Source organism: Eutrigla gurnardus (genome assembly GCF_963514095.1).
Source record: "Eutrigla gurnardus genome assembly, chromosome: 9".
Lineage (NCBI taxonomy): Eukaryota > Metazoa > Chordata > Actinopteri > Perciformes > Triglidae > Eutrigla > Eutrigla gurnardus.
The window spans coordinates 6,590,384-6,607,617 of NC_139923.1; the positions used below are offsets into that span (position 1 = coordinate 6,590,384).

General features: G+C 43.5%; 1 protein-coding gene and 1 long non-coding RNA gene across 2 annotated transcripts in view; one reads left to right on the forward strand and one right to left on the reverse strand.

Moving 5' to 3' along the window:
* zfpm1 (zinc finger protein, FOG family member 1) overlaps positions 1–17,234 on the reverse strand; it is a 102,224-nt gene that overhangs the window by 11,533 nt on the left and 73,457 nt on the right. The window contains exon 4 of the mRNA XM_084017471.1: positions 14,273–14,406. Coding sequence (XP_083873597.1) covers positions 14,273–14,406 — 134 coding nt within the window. The remainder of the gene's footprint in view (positions 1–14,272; positions 14,407–17,234) is intronic.
* On the forward strand, positions 10,465–16,299 carry LOC311018473. The gene is made up of 3 exons (XR_014597727.1): positions 10,465–10,568; positions 14,325–14,431; positions 15,590–16,299. It is a non-coding gene; the product is annotated as an uncharacterized lncRNA (long non-coding RNA).

Genomic DNA, 17,234 nt, shown 5'->3' on the forward strand with positions numbered 1-17,234 from the left:
CAACGATTATTACTCCTTAGTGTTGCCATATTTATAATAATAAAATCAGTGAAAATGGACCTCCAACTGAGTGACAAAGGGATCTACCACCAGCTTTGGGAGAAAACTCAGCAGTGAAAGTATGCTATGGTGGGAAGAAGTGTGTATCATACAAACTGGCACATTTCATGCATTTGGCTAAGAGGAGATGATCCAGACTGATGAGTACCCTCTTTGCACATGTATCTGACCTCCCCAAAACCTGGTTCCCCTCCCAGTCCATTCTCTCCTAGACGCCCTTCATTAAAGAACTATAAAGCACTCTGAGGGTGCATTCAGTGCTCCAGATTCCTCTTATGAATAGAAATTGAAGATGTGAAACTGCTTCTACATTAGACACATGTGCAGAAGTGGAAGTACGTGCAGTTTTAGTTTTGCATATGATTATATTAATGGTTCCATTGGTCTAAATTCACTTCTGTTCAATATGAAAATATATTAGTAGACAGAAAGGGGATACGACGATATAAGGTTAATTGTGGATCGCTATAAAAACCCTCACAATAACTCAATCTTGGTAATCGGGATAATCATAAATATCACGAGTGACTTGAAAAAGCCAATTTTTACCTTAAGTGCCATTTTAAAACTTGAAGGCATTATTTTGGATGAAACAAATAGAAAAAAAGAGTGCATTAAAAAATGTGTTAAATTCTTAATCTGCACCCTGACGCATTTCCACACAAATACATTCCATTGGGGAAACATATCACAAATTAGTTTCAAATGAGTCCAGGTGTTCATGAGGAGGTCTGGACGCTGGACGGGCCAAAAAACACAGGACTTTAAAACCAGGAGACTGTTCGTTAGAACCAAAAGCTTTGCATCCTGACTGCAGTGTGATCAGATGGACCTCACTTTGCGGACAAAGTTTAATCTTGAAATACCTGCAGAAGATGGACGTCGTCAGCGGGACAGCTTCATAAGACAGAGAGGCGAGAGAGGAAGGACAGAAAGAAGGAAGCCTCAGTCTGTAGACTGAGGCAGAGCGTATTGGATTTCATGGGGAACTAGCGCTGATGTGGAGATACTGCTTCTTTTGTTTTAATTTGTAACCCAATGCTGGAGCCGTCTGAGCTGTAAGTACTGCTAATTTGTTTCAGACTAATTCATCACAGCCAAGGCTTTGGAATTCGCCATGATAGGGCAATGGGGAGAGCTCGGCAGCACACAAGTGCAAAAGACACAAACACACACACACACACAAAGCAAGAATAAATGAGAAAGACTCACGCAAAGACATGTTCTTCAAAAATAATAAGTAATAATTACTGTGAGTGTGATACTCTCTACTACTACAGTCATGTTAGTCAATGTTTTACTGTCTGACCAAAGAAACATAATACATAATACAATATCTTTGGAAAAGTTATTGATCCATAGCTATGGAATATTTTACATATCATATAGTCATACATATTGACTAGAGAAATCACTCCAGTGACAAAACTGTAACATTCAAAACTATTTTGAAATCTTTCTTATCCCATATCTGCCATCACATAAACAAGCACTGACAAGTAGAAAACAACACTCCAGCCAAGAGTAGACAGGGGTCAGATGTAAAGACAGGAAGCCTGAAGGAAACCTGCCCACCTGTGGACACAGTGGGATTCAGAAACCCTGCAGAGACTACAATGCAAATATATGCACCCATATATACATACATTCACTTGGAAATCAAACAGCATGACCACAGATGGATTTAACGGAGATACCATAGACGACGTCACTCATTGGTTTGTGGACTACGGGCTTGAAGCCTCGAGTTGCCATCTTGTAATTTTTGCAACAAGGGAAGGAAGTGACCATTTTTGGACTGTGGAGGAGCGACGGGTGGATCTGATAAACACAAGCGTCAGCCCGAGCAGCAACCTTACTGGATCTGGATCCATCTGGATTCTGGTGTGAAGCTGTTGACAAAGTTATCTTCATATTTCAAGGTAAAATTTACATCTAAGTGTTAAAGTCACCTTAGTAGCTAAATGCATTGGTAGCGTGGTAGCTACCTCAAGAGAGAAGGAGGGTGAATTTCTCAGACTTCTATACAATCAAAGAGGAATCGCCCCCTGATGGTCAGCAGAGAGAATGCAGCTTTAAGGACCTTCAGCTTTGGCTTCATTTTTCAGAACTGGTGGGTGTTGCCTGGGGGATACTGATCAACTGTTGCTCACACAGATGCTGCTGCTCTTACTTTAAGAAGGTTAACATTGAGGGTTAAACTAATGGATGAATAAATCACAACATAACCCCCAATTAAAGTAATAGATTTACTACAACATCAACCTGAAACATGCTACGTTACAGTCTCGAATACACACACGACACAGCTTCAAATGAGATGAGAGTCAGAGAGGCACAGGGCCAGATCACACTTTGAGCGTGTGTGTGTGTGTGTGTGTGTGTGTGTGTGTGTGTGTGTGTGTGTGTGTGTGCGTGTGTGTGTGTTTGTGTGTGTGTAATTAGCCAGGCCAGTGGAGAATGCAGATGCCAAAGATGTGGGGGTGAGTTAAGGAGGACGGAGAGGCCACTGGATGCTATCAGAACCCTTTTCACTTCTCTTGGTCTGAGGCCGATCTCATTGACTCATATAGCCAACAGTCACCCGAGGAACGTGCGTGGACCTACAAAGAGTCAACCGAGGCTACGCCGAAAAGGAGCAGCCAAATAGTGTTTTCTATCCAGGGTAAGTCATGAGAATACTACGAACATCAGAATGAACTCAACAAAGTCAAACATGAGTTGTGTTCCCTGATGGGATCCATCAATAATGAAAAAACACACCATTTGTCCTTTGACAACAGCTACAAAGAAGCTGCTAAGGCCTCACTGACGTTTCCCCCCACTGAGAGCAGTGTCTCTATCTAACAGTAAGGCCAGGTATAAGGAGGCTAAGCCCCGCCCCTTCCTGTATCCACCGTCCTTTCATAGTACATACGTACAGTAGTCAACGCAACAGACAAATCTTTTTTTGATCCCATTTGAATTGTACCATGAATTACACTTATGATTACTTTTTCCAGGCACACAATCGGGCTTTACTACTGAACCACTTCCTTCCTGTTTTGATGGCGGTTGATGTGGTAGGAATGGATGATATTAGTGGTTTTCCACAAAATGTATGTTGTGAAATTTCCAAATTTGATGGTCTTGTTTCCATCCTCCTCATCCCCCCCCCCCCCCCCCCCCCACTACTACACAGGATCATCAGCTGGTTGACCGACGCACTTTGCCAAGGGATGCATCTCAGTGTGGTTGGGGTCTGAGACATCAGAAAAGTTGCCTACTACGCGGTATAGAAAGTCAGGTACGGTATGTTCACAAGATACCCAGACATGGTAACATATTCACTAAGTAAGAGTCAGGACTGTATGAAGTCAGTGGTGACAATTTATAAAGGATGGAGGAGAAAAAAAGGAAGAATTGTCAGGCTCTTGGCATTTCGCAACAACCTCATGATGAAATGAAGATCTAGAGATCCACATAGTTGCCTTGTCATCCTCTCTTCCTCTTGTCTCACCCAAACTATCCAACCAACCCTCCATCTATCAGTGGGCTGTCAGGCCTCCCCGGCAGAGCTCCATCTTGGTTGAGAGCCCTGCCTTAAGCCCCATCAGCCGGAGGAGACTCTTTGAGCTGCAGTCTAAGCCCCTCGCCCGGACCCCGGTCCCCTCATGAATATTAACTCAGCCCTGAGCCCAGCTTTAATCTGCCTGATCCCCGCACTGCTGCCGCCGAGACGATAGCGAATCTAATTATTTGGTCTGATATTAACCCCCCGCTCCCACACCCCCACCACACATACACCACCCCACCCCCCGCCCCCACTGCCCTGTCCTCACCATCTGATATTAACCCCCCGCTCCCACACCCCCACCACACATACACCACCCCCACCCCCCGCCCCCACTGCCCTGTCCTCACCACACTCACACGTATGTGTCAGTGCAAACAGAACTGAACTCCAGAGACACCTTCTGTCGCCAAAGTCAGTTCACATTCACACACACACAGACACACACACACACACACACACACACACACACACACACACACACACACACACACACACACACACACACCTCTCCACCTCCAGCGCAGTTTGCGACGCCCTCTCCTTATCAGGCCCAAAAACGCCCTCCTCAACGGCGATAAAACTTGAATGCAAATGATGGCAGGCTGATTTCATTTCTTCATTTTCTTCCTCCATTCCCTCGTTCAGTATGAGAATGGCTCGTCGCTTTCTCTCTCTCTCTCTCTCTGGGGAGTGAGAATGATGATGATGGCGGCGGCGATGGGGACGGGAAGCGGAGAACTTTCCCTGAACTAACCCCTGACGTCTAAGCCACTCTCACATCACCTTGTGCTATATGTGTCCTTCAATTAAAGGAGAGGAAAAAGAGAAACAACCCCCCCCCCCCCCCCCCCCACCCCCGCACCAGCAGCACCCTGCAGATGAGGAGATTAAGATTTCTCTGTACAGCTGTCAACGGCCACAGTTTTACTGCTGCCACTGGGGAATAAGTGTGTTTGTATATGCAAATCATTACTGGTGCACGTAGATGTGTTTCACATGATGGTTCAGACTGTCAGCCTGCTAGTCATTACATGTCAAACATACAAGTCATGCTAGTGTTTGCTAACATAGAAACCCTGGCTCACACAGTTACGCTCCCATGCAACCAAACGAATGTTTCCAGGGACAAAGTGATTAAGAAACAAAACAAACCGCATAGTTAGTTGATCAATCGCAAATTAATTATCAATCAGTTTAACAGTTGACTAATCCAATTAAGCCAATAGCAGACAATATGTGAGGAGCTGCTGCTTTTCTGTCTCAGTGTAAACTGAATATGTTTGAGTTTTGAATGATGACACCAGGAGGTCTCAAGTGGTCTGGTTCAGATCTGGTTCAGGTCTGCATTCTGTCAAAACTAAACGTGGAAAAGCAGCATCCAGGTTTTATTGTCCAAATATCTGGAACAAACTCCCAGAAAACTGCAGGTCAGCTGCAACTTTTATTCTTGTATTTTACACCGGATCTATTATATTTTAGCTTTTTTTTAAACCATCTTTTAACTTGGCTGTCAGATTGCTGCTTTTAATTGTATTTACTGTGTTTCATTTGCACTTTGGCCTTTGAGCGCTTTGAATTGTCTTGTTGCTGAAATGAAACCTGATGATGAAATGAAAACCTGTCCTCATCACTGGTGCAAATTACTGTAGCTACAACTATCAGGGCCAATATAAAAACACCAGCAGCAGCCAATAGGGATCAATACATCAAGCAGTTGTCCATCCCTTCCAACACCGTGTTCACGCCAAACAATAAGCTCATTTTCACCTCGCCTTACTCCCACAAGTTTGAACACAGGATCATTTGTTTATTGGCGTCACTCATGCTAGACACAGGGTCTCACCTCCATGCAGACACCAACAAGGTTTCTGGTTTTTGGCTGAAATAACCATTATTGCTGCTTTGTACATGTGAAGTCCCAGATATCTCAGGAATCCTGTTCATAACATCATCCAGTGAATTTCACCAAACTGTATTCACTGGATTTAGCAAGACACACCTCAGCTGGTTTACTGCAGCTGGATGAACCCGAAGTAAACTATTAGCTGTGAGCAGATAAAAGGATGCTGAAATAACGACATAATGATGGTGATTTATAAGAAGTCTAAAGTTATGCTTTGTTAGGTCTGTCTGCAAGATGACAAGCACACAACTTTTAAAATACATTTTTCATCAACACTCCAAATAAGGTCATCTAGACTGATATGAGCTACTATGGTAGACCTCTGGGGGACCACAGACAGGTCCTCCATTTCTGATTCAGCAACATCAGGACGACAGGAGGACGCTGATAGACTTTAGACACAGTGGTATCGGAATGTCACATGAATACATAAATTTCACTTATTCACATAATTTGCGTCTTTGCATTGACTTTGTATGAAATCCCAGCATTTGGTGTGAACAAAGCATAAGAAGCCTTATGTCTTAAAAACTGCACTACTAATATTTGCACAGCCAGTTCACACACAAGCGTAGCTCGGAGGTTTTACCATGTTCCTCCAGAAATCCCCTCCTCTCATTAAGCGTTTTGTGCTCCTCTAGCTGGAAATTTAATAAGCCACCCTGCTCCTCTCCTGACCTTTTCAACCGTCGTTCATTCAGTCACTCCTCTCACAAAATCATTCATTCAATCATCCGATTCACCCTCTTCCTCCCTTCTCCTCTTTCACTGTCTCTCTCCTGTACCGCCTCCTTCCTTTTATACACCTCTTTCTTTCTTAATCTCCAATTCTCTTCCTCTCCCGAACTCTCATTCCTCCCCTCCTGTCTGCCTGCCCCTCCTTCCCCATCCTATCTCTCCCTCCTTTCTCTCTCTCCGTCTCTCGTTCTATCTCTCGGCTACAGGAAATGGTTTCTTTCCCGATCCAGGGGGTTGGAGGGGTGTACTCACTGTCCCAAACAAAGAGGTCACTGTGTGAATCCTCCAAAAATACAAAGAAGAAAAGGAAGGCAGATAAAAATCAGAAACCTACTCTCATCCGCCTTTCTCACACACACACACACACACACACACACACACACACACACACACACACACACACACACACACACACACACACACACACACACACACACACACACACACACACACACACTTGCACTGATGCAAAGCATTTCTCTTCCATTCAACAGAGACACAAGGTACTTTTTTATGTATATTCCCTCTCACGAGGTACAAATATCTCCAATACAGTACATAGCTGTGGGTCTCAGCAGTGGAGTGAAAGCTTATTCCCTTGTGCTCATATCGATACACACCTTAGAGAAAAAAAAAATAGATGGAGCCTGGTTAGATGAGCTGCATGCAAATGACATGTAAAAATATAAAACTGCGATACTTAAAACGGGGGCCGAGATAAGAGATTTGAAAATGAGGCACTCTTGGAAAGCAGGCTCCTGAACTGCCGGAGATGAGGCTGGGAGATAGAGAGGATAGAGGTTTTCCCTCTCCTCTTTTCCTCTCTTACACCTCCTCCTCATTCCTTCCTCCTCCACCCTGCAGAAGCCGGTGCAGATGACAGCGAGATGCAGATACCAGCCAGTCATTGCCACTGAGTGATGAACACCTCCTCCCTCCATCTCCTTTAACCCTCCTCTCCTACGTTTGCCTTGCCTCTCTCTCAGCTCTCTTTTTCTCTCAGATTTCCTTTTGTCTCTCGTGCTGGGTTTTAGTCGATGGACCTGTCCTGCCTTTCTCTTCGGGTCTCTTTTGTCCTGCTTCCTCCCTGGCCTGGCCTGGCTGCATCAGTATTTTATCTTATTTGGAGATTTTCTCTCCCCCTCTCTCGGGGTGATAGGCTCTTCTGTCAGGGCCAGATTGACAGACTGAGACAGACAGCTACTGTCATGATGTAGGTAAGTCATACGACAGGTAGCCTATGTGGAGCTGATTCAATCATCACAGATAAATTCCAGCTCTCCTTAAGGCCATGATGCACAGGGTCAACATTCTGAACGAGTCCACGTTTGAAGTGGAGTGCAAGTGACGTATTTTCACAGAATAAATTCTTCCAGGGGTTTGATTTGAAAGAACTGGTGAACAATTATGATAGATTGACCGATACGTGCCAGAAAATCAATACAAGAGACTTAGAAACAGCTTCATCTCAAAACTCAAATCTGAATCTGGACCACAAGGAGACCCTGGACCACCACTGATGTGAAGCAGCATGCCACAGTATACAGTTGTAGAGGCTCCATTCTATTAGACAGTGGGACAATAAGCCCGCTAAGTATGGACAAATTATACAACCCCAGTGTGTCTTTGAGGAGAGATGGTTAACTAAATAAATCCTCCATTTAAAGATGTCAAAGTGCTAGAAGACGAGTGGCACGGCCACATGCTAGAATAAATAAATAAATGAATGAAATCAATTGATATCCAACCCAACGTATTACTACTACTACCCATGAGCCAACAAAGAGACCTCTGGTTCGATATGATGGGAGTCACCTATGACTTTAAAGTTATTTAGGCTCCCCTCCTGTGGAACCAGCTCCCAGTCTCAGTCTGGGAAGCAGACACCATCCCTACACATAAGAGGAGGCTAAAGACTCCTCTTTGATGAGGTTATACTTAGGGCTGGCTCAGGCTTGCCTTGGACCAGCCCTTAGTTAGACATCTCTCGGCCTTGATTCAATCTGACATACTGGGCTCCTCTCTCCTCCTCTCCCGTGGCCCTGCTTGACATCCACTGCTACTATTATTATGCTAATATCACTGCTTTATTGTCTTCCTTCTATTATATTCACAGCTGCTGGTATCATTAGCAGTAATACATTTCAAATATTATTTCTGCTATCACTGGTCTGATTACATGTCTGTCATATGGATTGACTATGCTGTAATTATTTTGTCATTTATTCTGTTCATATGAGATCTATTGTACTTCTGTCCATCCTGGGAGAGGGGTCCCTTCTCTGTTGCTTTCCCTGAGTTACTTCTTCCTTTTCCCCCTGGTAAACGGGTTTCTTTCATCCGATGCAAGGTCCTGGGACGGAGGACGATCCATGTTGTACAGAGTGTAAAGCAAAATTTGTGATTTTGGCCAACATAAATAAATTGAATGAAACTGAAGTCAAGTACACGCCTCAGGAAGATAAAAGAGGGACTTTGATATATAAATAGTAAAAAAAAAAAAAAAAAAAAAAACAGTGCCAGTGTATGCACTTATTTTACTGTGCCTTTAAAGATAGAAGCGCTCTTCTTTTATAAGAACGTTCCTTACGATTTGCATTCTTCTGGGGGGCACTGCAGAAGGTGTCTCAACACTCGCCGTAATCATTGATTTGTCATCTTCTGAAGGAGCACCATTTTAATTAACATTCTAATTTGATGGGCGGAGGAGAGAGAGAAACAGAGGCAGAGAAACACTGTTGATGAGTTCAGATAAAAAAGATCTAAATCAGGATGTAAACAAACCAGCTCTGAGTCAACGGCAGAAAAAAAGAAAACAGCCCTAGAGAGAATAAGGAGGAGACGGTGATCACCTTCACTCGTCCTTCGAGAGGAGTGAGGGAAGGAGGAAGTGGAGAAGAGTAGAGTAGAGGAGGTAGAGGGGAGGAGAGATAGGGAGTGAGAAGAGACTACCCAAAAAGTGTTTGAAAAGCCGTGGGTGGCGCGCCTTATCGCCCCAGTTCTCCTGGAGAGATTATTGGGGGATTAGTGCGAACGCTTGTTTCTAAAACATGATGAAAAGACGTTCGGTGCGTGATAACGCTTTGAACTCCCCTACTCTGCTCCTTCCAGGATCATGCCTTCAGGCTGCCTTTCTACGAAAGACAGGATTGGGGTGGGGAGAGCTGCTGAAGGAGGGAGAACAATAGGGAGGATGTTGGAAGTGGAGTTCCTCCTGTTGTACACTATGGAGACTTTGCTGTGGACATCTGTCCTTTGGGAAGATGCAACAGATGCAACAAACACTTTGCCATGATCACTCTTTCCCTTCATCTGAACTCAAATTTTACAACAATCCTGCAACTTCGGTCCAATCATACGCAGTTGCACTATCAGTTAATTAAAGCAGGATCCAATCAGAAGGAGAGGAGATATAATATCTGATTTGTTATGTGCGATCCAATCAGAATAGCAGAAGTGGCGTGCTCGCTCTTGGGTTGCCAGGCGAGGCTCGCCGAGGAGGACCTGGTTGTTCACTCAACCAAAAACAGTGAGGAATCAGCAGCAGCTGATCAGTTGATCAGTAAACATTATTATACCCTGTTCTAAAGTCCAACAGCCATATCAGCCAGAATATATTTAAATAGATAAATGGTTTTATGCCTCTTTCTCAAGAGATGCAAATGGCAGGATTTCCATATGACACAGACCAGTTAACACAGCGCCAATCTAATGGAGGAGATCTGTTGGAGGGAGAGCGGGGACTGGATCTCATTTTCCTCTCTCTGCTCCACCATGATTTCTCAGAACTAACACACTCACCTCCACCCACACAACAACACACACACAAACACACACACACACACACACACACACACACACACACACACACACACACACACACACACACACACACACACACACACACACACAAGCCAAGACAACATCAAAGACATTATATTGTTTCAGATCAATAAATAAAGTCAGTGCACTTGATGTGTCTCTTTGTGAACATATGCACAGTATGTGCTATCCAAAATGTTTTGCGATGCAGTTGTGTTGCTGTGTAGGCCTCGTATCAAGCTGATAGCTTATCTGCCGGGGCCAAATAAGAAGCAAATTTGTTGACAGAGAAGTTGAGAGAGAGAGGGCTATGCTGGGAGGGGCAGGACTGCTGAGTGGGCCATGCCAATCTCAACGACAACGCCTCGGGGCTTCACAGAGCCCAGGGAGGAAGAAGACTGAAGAAGACAGGTGGGAAGTAAGTGAGAAGTGTGACGAAGATAGAAGTGAGGACAGATATACAGATGGGGAAAAGGCACATATTTAGAGGTGAGCAAAGTCATTTCAATTGGAAATACAGTTTACCTACTCCTACACCAGGGTTTTTTTCTGTCAGTGGGGATGACATTATACTACAAAACCAACGTTTAGACAACAAAACCAAAACCTTAGCTTTAGACAACAACACCAACTTTAGGTTTAGACAAAATCAACATTATGTTTAGACAACAAAACCAACGTTAGGTTTAGACAACAAAACCAACGTTAGGTTTAGACAACAAAACCAACGTTAGGTTTAGACAACAAAACCAACGTTAGGTTTAGACAACAAAACCAACGTTAGCTTTAGACAACAAGACCAACGTTAGGTTTAGACAACAAAACCAACGTTAGGTTTAGACAACAAAACCAACGTTAGCTTTAGACAACAAAACCAACGTTAGGTTTAGACAACAAAACCAACGTTAGCTTTAGACAACAAAACCAACGTTAGGTTTAGACAACAAAACCAACGTTAGCTTTAGACAACAAAACCAACGTTAGCTTTAGACAACAAGACCAACGTTATCTTTAGACAACAAAACCAACATTAGGTTTAGACAACAACAAACCCGACGTGATTGGGAGTTACCGGAGCTAACGTTCATACATTCCATTCACCTTTCACTAAATACAGAGGCATAACACTGTTTAGGTTGGGGCTTTGTTTTTGTCAACACAGTGATATCTGATTAGTATTTGATATACAATTTCAATAACAGGAAGAAATAAAAATGAACGTTGCCAGGAGATCAGACTTTGGTCGTAGTAATAGGAAGTTCACAGGGGTGAACCTACGCAACTTAGTGTTTTTTAGCTTCCTTATATTTGAGTGTTTCCTTTATGCCGGCTGTTTTTAGAATAAAATAACCAATCAAGGAATGCAGTGTGATTGGCTTGGGCTTTACCAACACACTGAGGATGATAGCCCTGACCCCTGCTGACCCCCGACGGAGGGAGGGATGGAAGGATAGATGGAGGAGGGGGAGGATGTGGAGTGACAGGGGGAGAAACACATGAGGAATGTGAGATTACAGCCACTATCTCAAGCAGATACTGAAGGTCCGTCTCCTCACTTCTTCAGTCCACAGATGGGAGAGGAGGGGGGGGGTGTAGAAGAAAATGAGGTAGAAGAGTGAAAACGGGTATTAGGAGTCAGAACAAGATGCTTTCCATATGATTGCAAAGTCCACAAAAGAAGAGACATTGACTTTACAGTTTAGAGGAGAAATAGGACGGTTTGGGCAGCGGAAGGGAGGAGATGAACAAAAGGTGATGGGTGAGGGAGTGTGTGTGTGTGTGTGTGTGGGTGAGTGTTCGTGCACACACACACACACACACACACACACACACACACACACACACACACACACACAAGTCTATCTGTACACTCAGAACCTCACTGATAATAAACGAAATCTTAGAAATGAGAGCCTATCAAGCAGGAATCAATCACTGGGGTTTGTTGTCCAGGAGGATGGCGCCATGTGGAGATAAAAGACAGGCGGACGTCTAGGGAGGGTGGGGAGGAGAGGACGGGCGGGAGGGGAGGAGAGAAGCGAGGAGAGGATGGGAGGGCAGGAGAGAGGAAAGGCGGGATGGAGGAGAGGACAGGATGGGAGGAATCAAGAGGAGAGAGGAGAGGGTGGGAGAATAGAAGAGAGGGGAGGACAGGAGAGGACGGGAAGGGAACAGAGGAGGGGAGAGGAGAGGAAGGGAGAGAAGGGGAGAGGAATATAGATAAGAAGAAAGGAGGAGAGAGAAAAGGGGGTAGAAGAGAGTAGAAGAGAGGGGAAAGGAAAAAAACAGGAAACATACTGATGGAGAATGTCTTGAGTGTGTGGGATACACTCCATCTGGATCTATTGGAATTGGATAGACCATTTTGTGAAGCAAATATGAACTGGTTTAAACCCAGTTAAACCGGGCTGAGCTGGATGCATTTGGAGCCGAAAGGTGAAAACAAGTTGAGGTAGTAAGGAGGGTAGGGAGGGATAGAAAGGTAGTAAGTTAGGGACTAATACGTTAGGGAGGGATAGAAAGTAGTGGGACAATATATATTGATATATCGTGATACTCCCTGCTGCCATACATTATAGATACACTGGCACCAAATATCGATATACACTTTTTAAATCACTTATTTTTATTAAAATATGCAGGCGAAATACTGATTCCATGCATTAAGCCTGTTACCGTTTTGTCTCAGGAGGAGTCACGACTTCATGACTCCTCTTGGCCTTTTGCCAGTTTATGGCTATGTTGGAATGATGGCACATGTAGACATGTTCAGGCAGTGTGTGTTAACAATGCAGTGAATAAACACAGTATACAATTAATTCCTGCGTTTGCCTTTTCACTGGTATTTTTTCTCCTTCAGACACACAGATATCGTGATGCATATCGTAGATGATTTCTTGCAATATATATCGTGTATCGCAGAATCGTGATACCATAGTTATCGTGGGCAAAATATTGTGATATTATCGTATCGTGAGTTACTCTGTGATTCAGGACCCTAATAGAAAGCCAGATCAGCTAACAAGTAAGGGAGGTACAGAAAGGTAGACGAATAGTAACTAAAGGTGGACCTGATGGTGGGACTGCATGTTTGTCTGTTTGTGTGTGTGTGCATGTGTGTGTGTGCGTGTGTGTGTGTGTGCTCCGTGCCAGGAAGCCTTTCCCAGTATCACTATCATGTGATTAGATGGACTTGCACATGATGCACAAACGCAGCCTCGTAGGGCTTCATCCGGTCCCACACATCTGACCCTTGACCTTTCCATTTGATATCTCTGTTAGTTCGTTGGACTTCTCTCTTCTGGCTGCTGCTGTTAAACAACAACAACACGGTTTGCTCTAACCTCAGTGTTACAATACGCCATAAGGAGATATATTGAGAAAAACTAACAGCAATTCTTATTATTAATTATTATTAATACCAAATTTAGTTCAGTCTATAAAATCTACTGCAATTCCTGTTTTCTAATAAATGACTTAAGCAGATAATAGAGCATCACAATTCTGATAAATAATATTATCAGCAAATCAAATGGATTCAAAATTATTCCCATGTGTAGCATCAACTGTTGTTAATGGAGATAATGAGACTTCTGTCTGACTTCTGTCAACTCTAATAATGGACAATAATATGAATGACTATGTGTTAGCATGTCTGTTATGTTCTAGCAGTTTACATCTTATACTTGAATTGTGATGCAAGAAAAACTACAACTTGTTCTCCAACTCCTGTAAGTGAATTTGATTGGACAAACAAAGACAAAGGTAGTCTACATTTATGATCAGAATTCAGCGAGGCGAGCGGAGCGGACCTTGTTTTTGTTATAAAAGGACCGTTCCAGTTCCGCTCACATCCCCAGTCTGAACTGAGGTCCCACCACTGATCTGTAATAGGTCTGTAGCGTCACTGGGTCCCACCTCCATAGCAATTTTGTATCTCATTTGTTGTTGTTATTAATTATTATTTCAAGGTTCTTTATTTTTCACGTGCACAGATGAGATGCAACGTAAAACATGATAAGAACAAAAACATCGGCATTACAGATCGGCCATCGGTCGCCCTGCTCTCTAAATATCAGCCTCGGCCATTGAAAAACCCATATCTGTCGACCACTAGTTACAATGCATGTATGTTTCTTTATAATTATGAGCAGAAATTCAGTTTATAACAATTCATAATCTAAGTATTTTACCTTTGTCTCCTGGTCGTCTGTGCTGCCATCTGATTGGGTGACTCCTGGGTAGGGGCCCCACGTTGTGTCTGGATGGAGGTCCCTGAGAGCCACCACCCTGCTGTCACCGCCGTCTTCACTTAACTCCAGGTCATCTAGAGCAACGACAGAAGAGAAAGGGTGATTTACATAAACGGGTTCATGAGATGAAACATTAAAGCCTGGTGTCATCCACAATGAAGAATCCATAATCAGATTATATTCATATTTGTAAGCATTCATGTCACACTTTTACCAAAACTATTTTCCTAATAAAGCTTTAATGGATAGTTTACATGTGCCATTTTGGGAATACTTACAGCATCAACAAGGTGACACACTGATTATTACATACCGGTATTATTATTCAATACGAGCTGAGCAGTTTGATATTGAAAATACATCCAAGAAAAACCCCAATCAGGATAATAAATATCAATCAAATACTGATATCATGGTAGAGAAATTTAAAATAGAGCCACAATTATATATATTAAGATTTAAAAAATACAGGATACAAACATACATTTTTATAAATGTATTTGTCCTTTAATTATGCAGGGAGAACATATGATTTATGATCATCTGATTGAAGATGTTTTATTTAAAAAGATGTATCTGTGATGCAATAGAAATATGTTTTTTAACAAAATGTAACGTGATTCCAGCCTGTTATATTTTAAGAATAAGCATATTTTGAAGATGACGTCAAGTTTTAGTCTAGATGCATTTAGCAGAGACTGCATGGAAAAAACACAACTTCAACTTGACCTGAACACTCGCAGCAGCTCAGACCAGACGGTAAAAAAGTGTCACCATCTCAACAGCAGGGGGAGTTTTTGACATTCTGTCCCGGCCCGTTCAAACAGGGGAAACTTCTTGTGTACTTCCTCAAATTGATAACTGTAGAAGGATGGCAGTGACGGCTGTGGTCTGAGCCTGCTGCAGCTCAGATAGAGCCAGTTAGCTGGGAGCCATGGAGGACTGATCCATCTATTTAAAAACTTCGGACAGCTCCGAGTGCAGCAGGAGAAGTTCAACTTTCTGCACATCTGAGGATAAATGTTTGAGCAATGCTAGTGAGTGCTGCAGCGGGAGGCTTTCTCGTTGTGACCTCTCTGATCAAAACGCAGTCAAAATCTGCCTTCCACCCCCTCCTCCCTCCCCTTCTCATCTTGTCCATGGTTCAGGCGACTGTTTCGGGGGGTCGGTCTAAAGTGGCGGGCCTGATAAGAGTGTTTGTCTAACACTCTCCATGTCAAAACACTCATCTATCTTCTCTGTATCTATCCCCACCAGAGAACAACGGACAGACGCTGATAAAATGGCTTTCCCACAGCCGGTGGAGGAGGAGGAGGAGGAGGAGGTGCTGCTGGTGGTGGTGGTGGTGGTGGTGGGAGGATGGTTATGGAAGGGAGGCGGGAGCAAGAAGGAGTGTGGTTTGAGGACAGAAAGTGGGAGGGATGAAGTCAACACAAATTCAATAAAACAAGCCCCTCAAGTCAAATTGCGGTTGGAATAGTTATTTGGCTGTTGTCACACAGGAAGTGGTACGTTTCCCTCGACTAACAGCTCAAAGTTGAAATGCACAAATAATGAAATTCAAAACTTTTTATCCTGATACGCTGCCTACGTTTACATGCACACTCATATTTATCTATTTTTCCCCAATAGGACAACATTTCTAATTTCAAATGTCAACATCCTATTCTGTCTGGATAATAAGAATAATTCTGGATCATTTCCAGATGAAGATGTGTGATATGTTGGTTGTTAAGCAGCACATTCACTGTATACGGACGTCCTCTTCCCTGTTTATGTCCAGCTGTGTTGGACACAAACCAACGAGCCAACAGTTAGTAAAGCTGCATGTAAATGGGAACATTAGTGGAATATTCATTTTCATCAGCCATGTAAACAGATAAGTAGGAATATTGTCTTTGAAGGAATAATAATGCATATTTGATGCATGTAAACGCAGTCACTGATCCATCTTTCATAAAAAAATATGTAACAAGCTTTTTTAAACCGGTGCCAGCACTCTGTCCAGCAGTATGTCAAACTGTAATCTGCCCGACCTTTTCATTCTCTTGCCACATGAGAGCGTGCCACCGAGGCCGGATGCAACAAGAGCTGACCCGACCCGTCATGCTCGGGTCAGGTTAGGCTGAATTTTTTATTGAATGACTCAGGTTTGGGGTGGAGTTTGATTTCACAAATATTTCTGAAGACTCAGCCTCAGTTCCTCGTTGGAAATCACCAAATGGAGACAGATATCTTGGTTGATGAGCCCCTGACACATAATCAAATTCTGTTGGGGTCTGGACACAAATGCTCCAGGTTCAAGTTGGGTAAGAGTCCGATTTCAGTCCCAGGTCAAACGCCAACCCAAATATGACTCCTGAGACAGTCCAACCTGTTGTCTACAGAGTCTGAAGTCCAGCGTCTGTCCAGCCAGGATCCTATCTGTCCCATGGGACCTCTGACCCTTCATATCTCAGCACTCCATCAATGTCCAGTCTGCCTCCGTACTATTGGCCAATCCTCACCACATGGTACTCTTATCAGCCTCACCAGCTGACCCTCGTTGCGAAACGGTGCAAGGATGTGACCTCAGTGAACCAACACAGATATTAACTTATAAACAAGCCCAACACAAGCATTGGTTTGAGATATTAGGACTGTTATCCCATTCCTGTCATGGCCTGTTGCATCAGGCGCATCCAAAAGGGTCACTTGTGGTTGTGGAAGGGTTGATGCCAACCCAAGAGACGCAAATTCACGTTAGCGCAAATCAGACAAATACTTGAAATATTTTAAATTGAACGAGAAATTCTGTCTCTAAAGCATATCAGCATGGAGATCATCCTCCTGTTGCCCTGACGTTGCTGAATCAGGAATGGAGGAAACAAATGTTGCCTCCTGTGTCTGTGGTTCCCCAGAG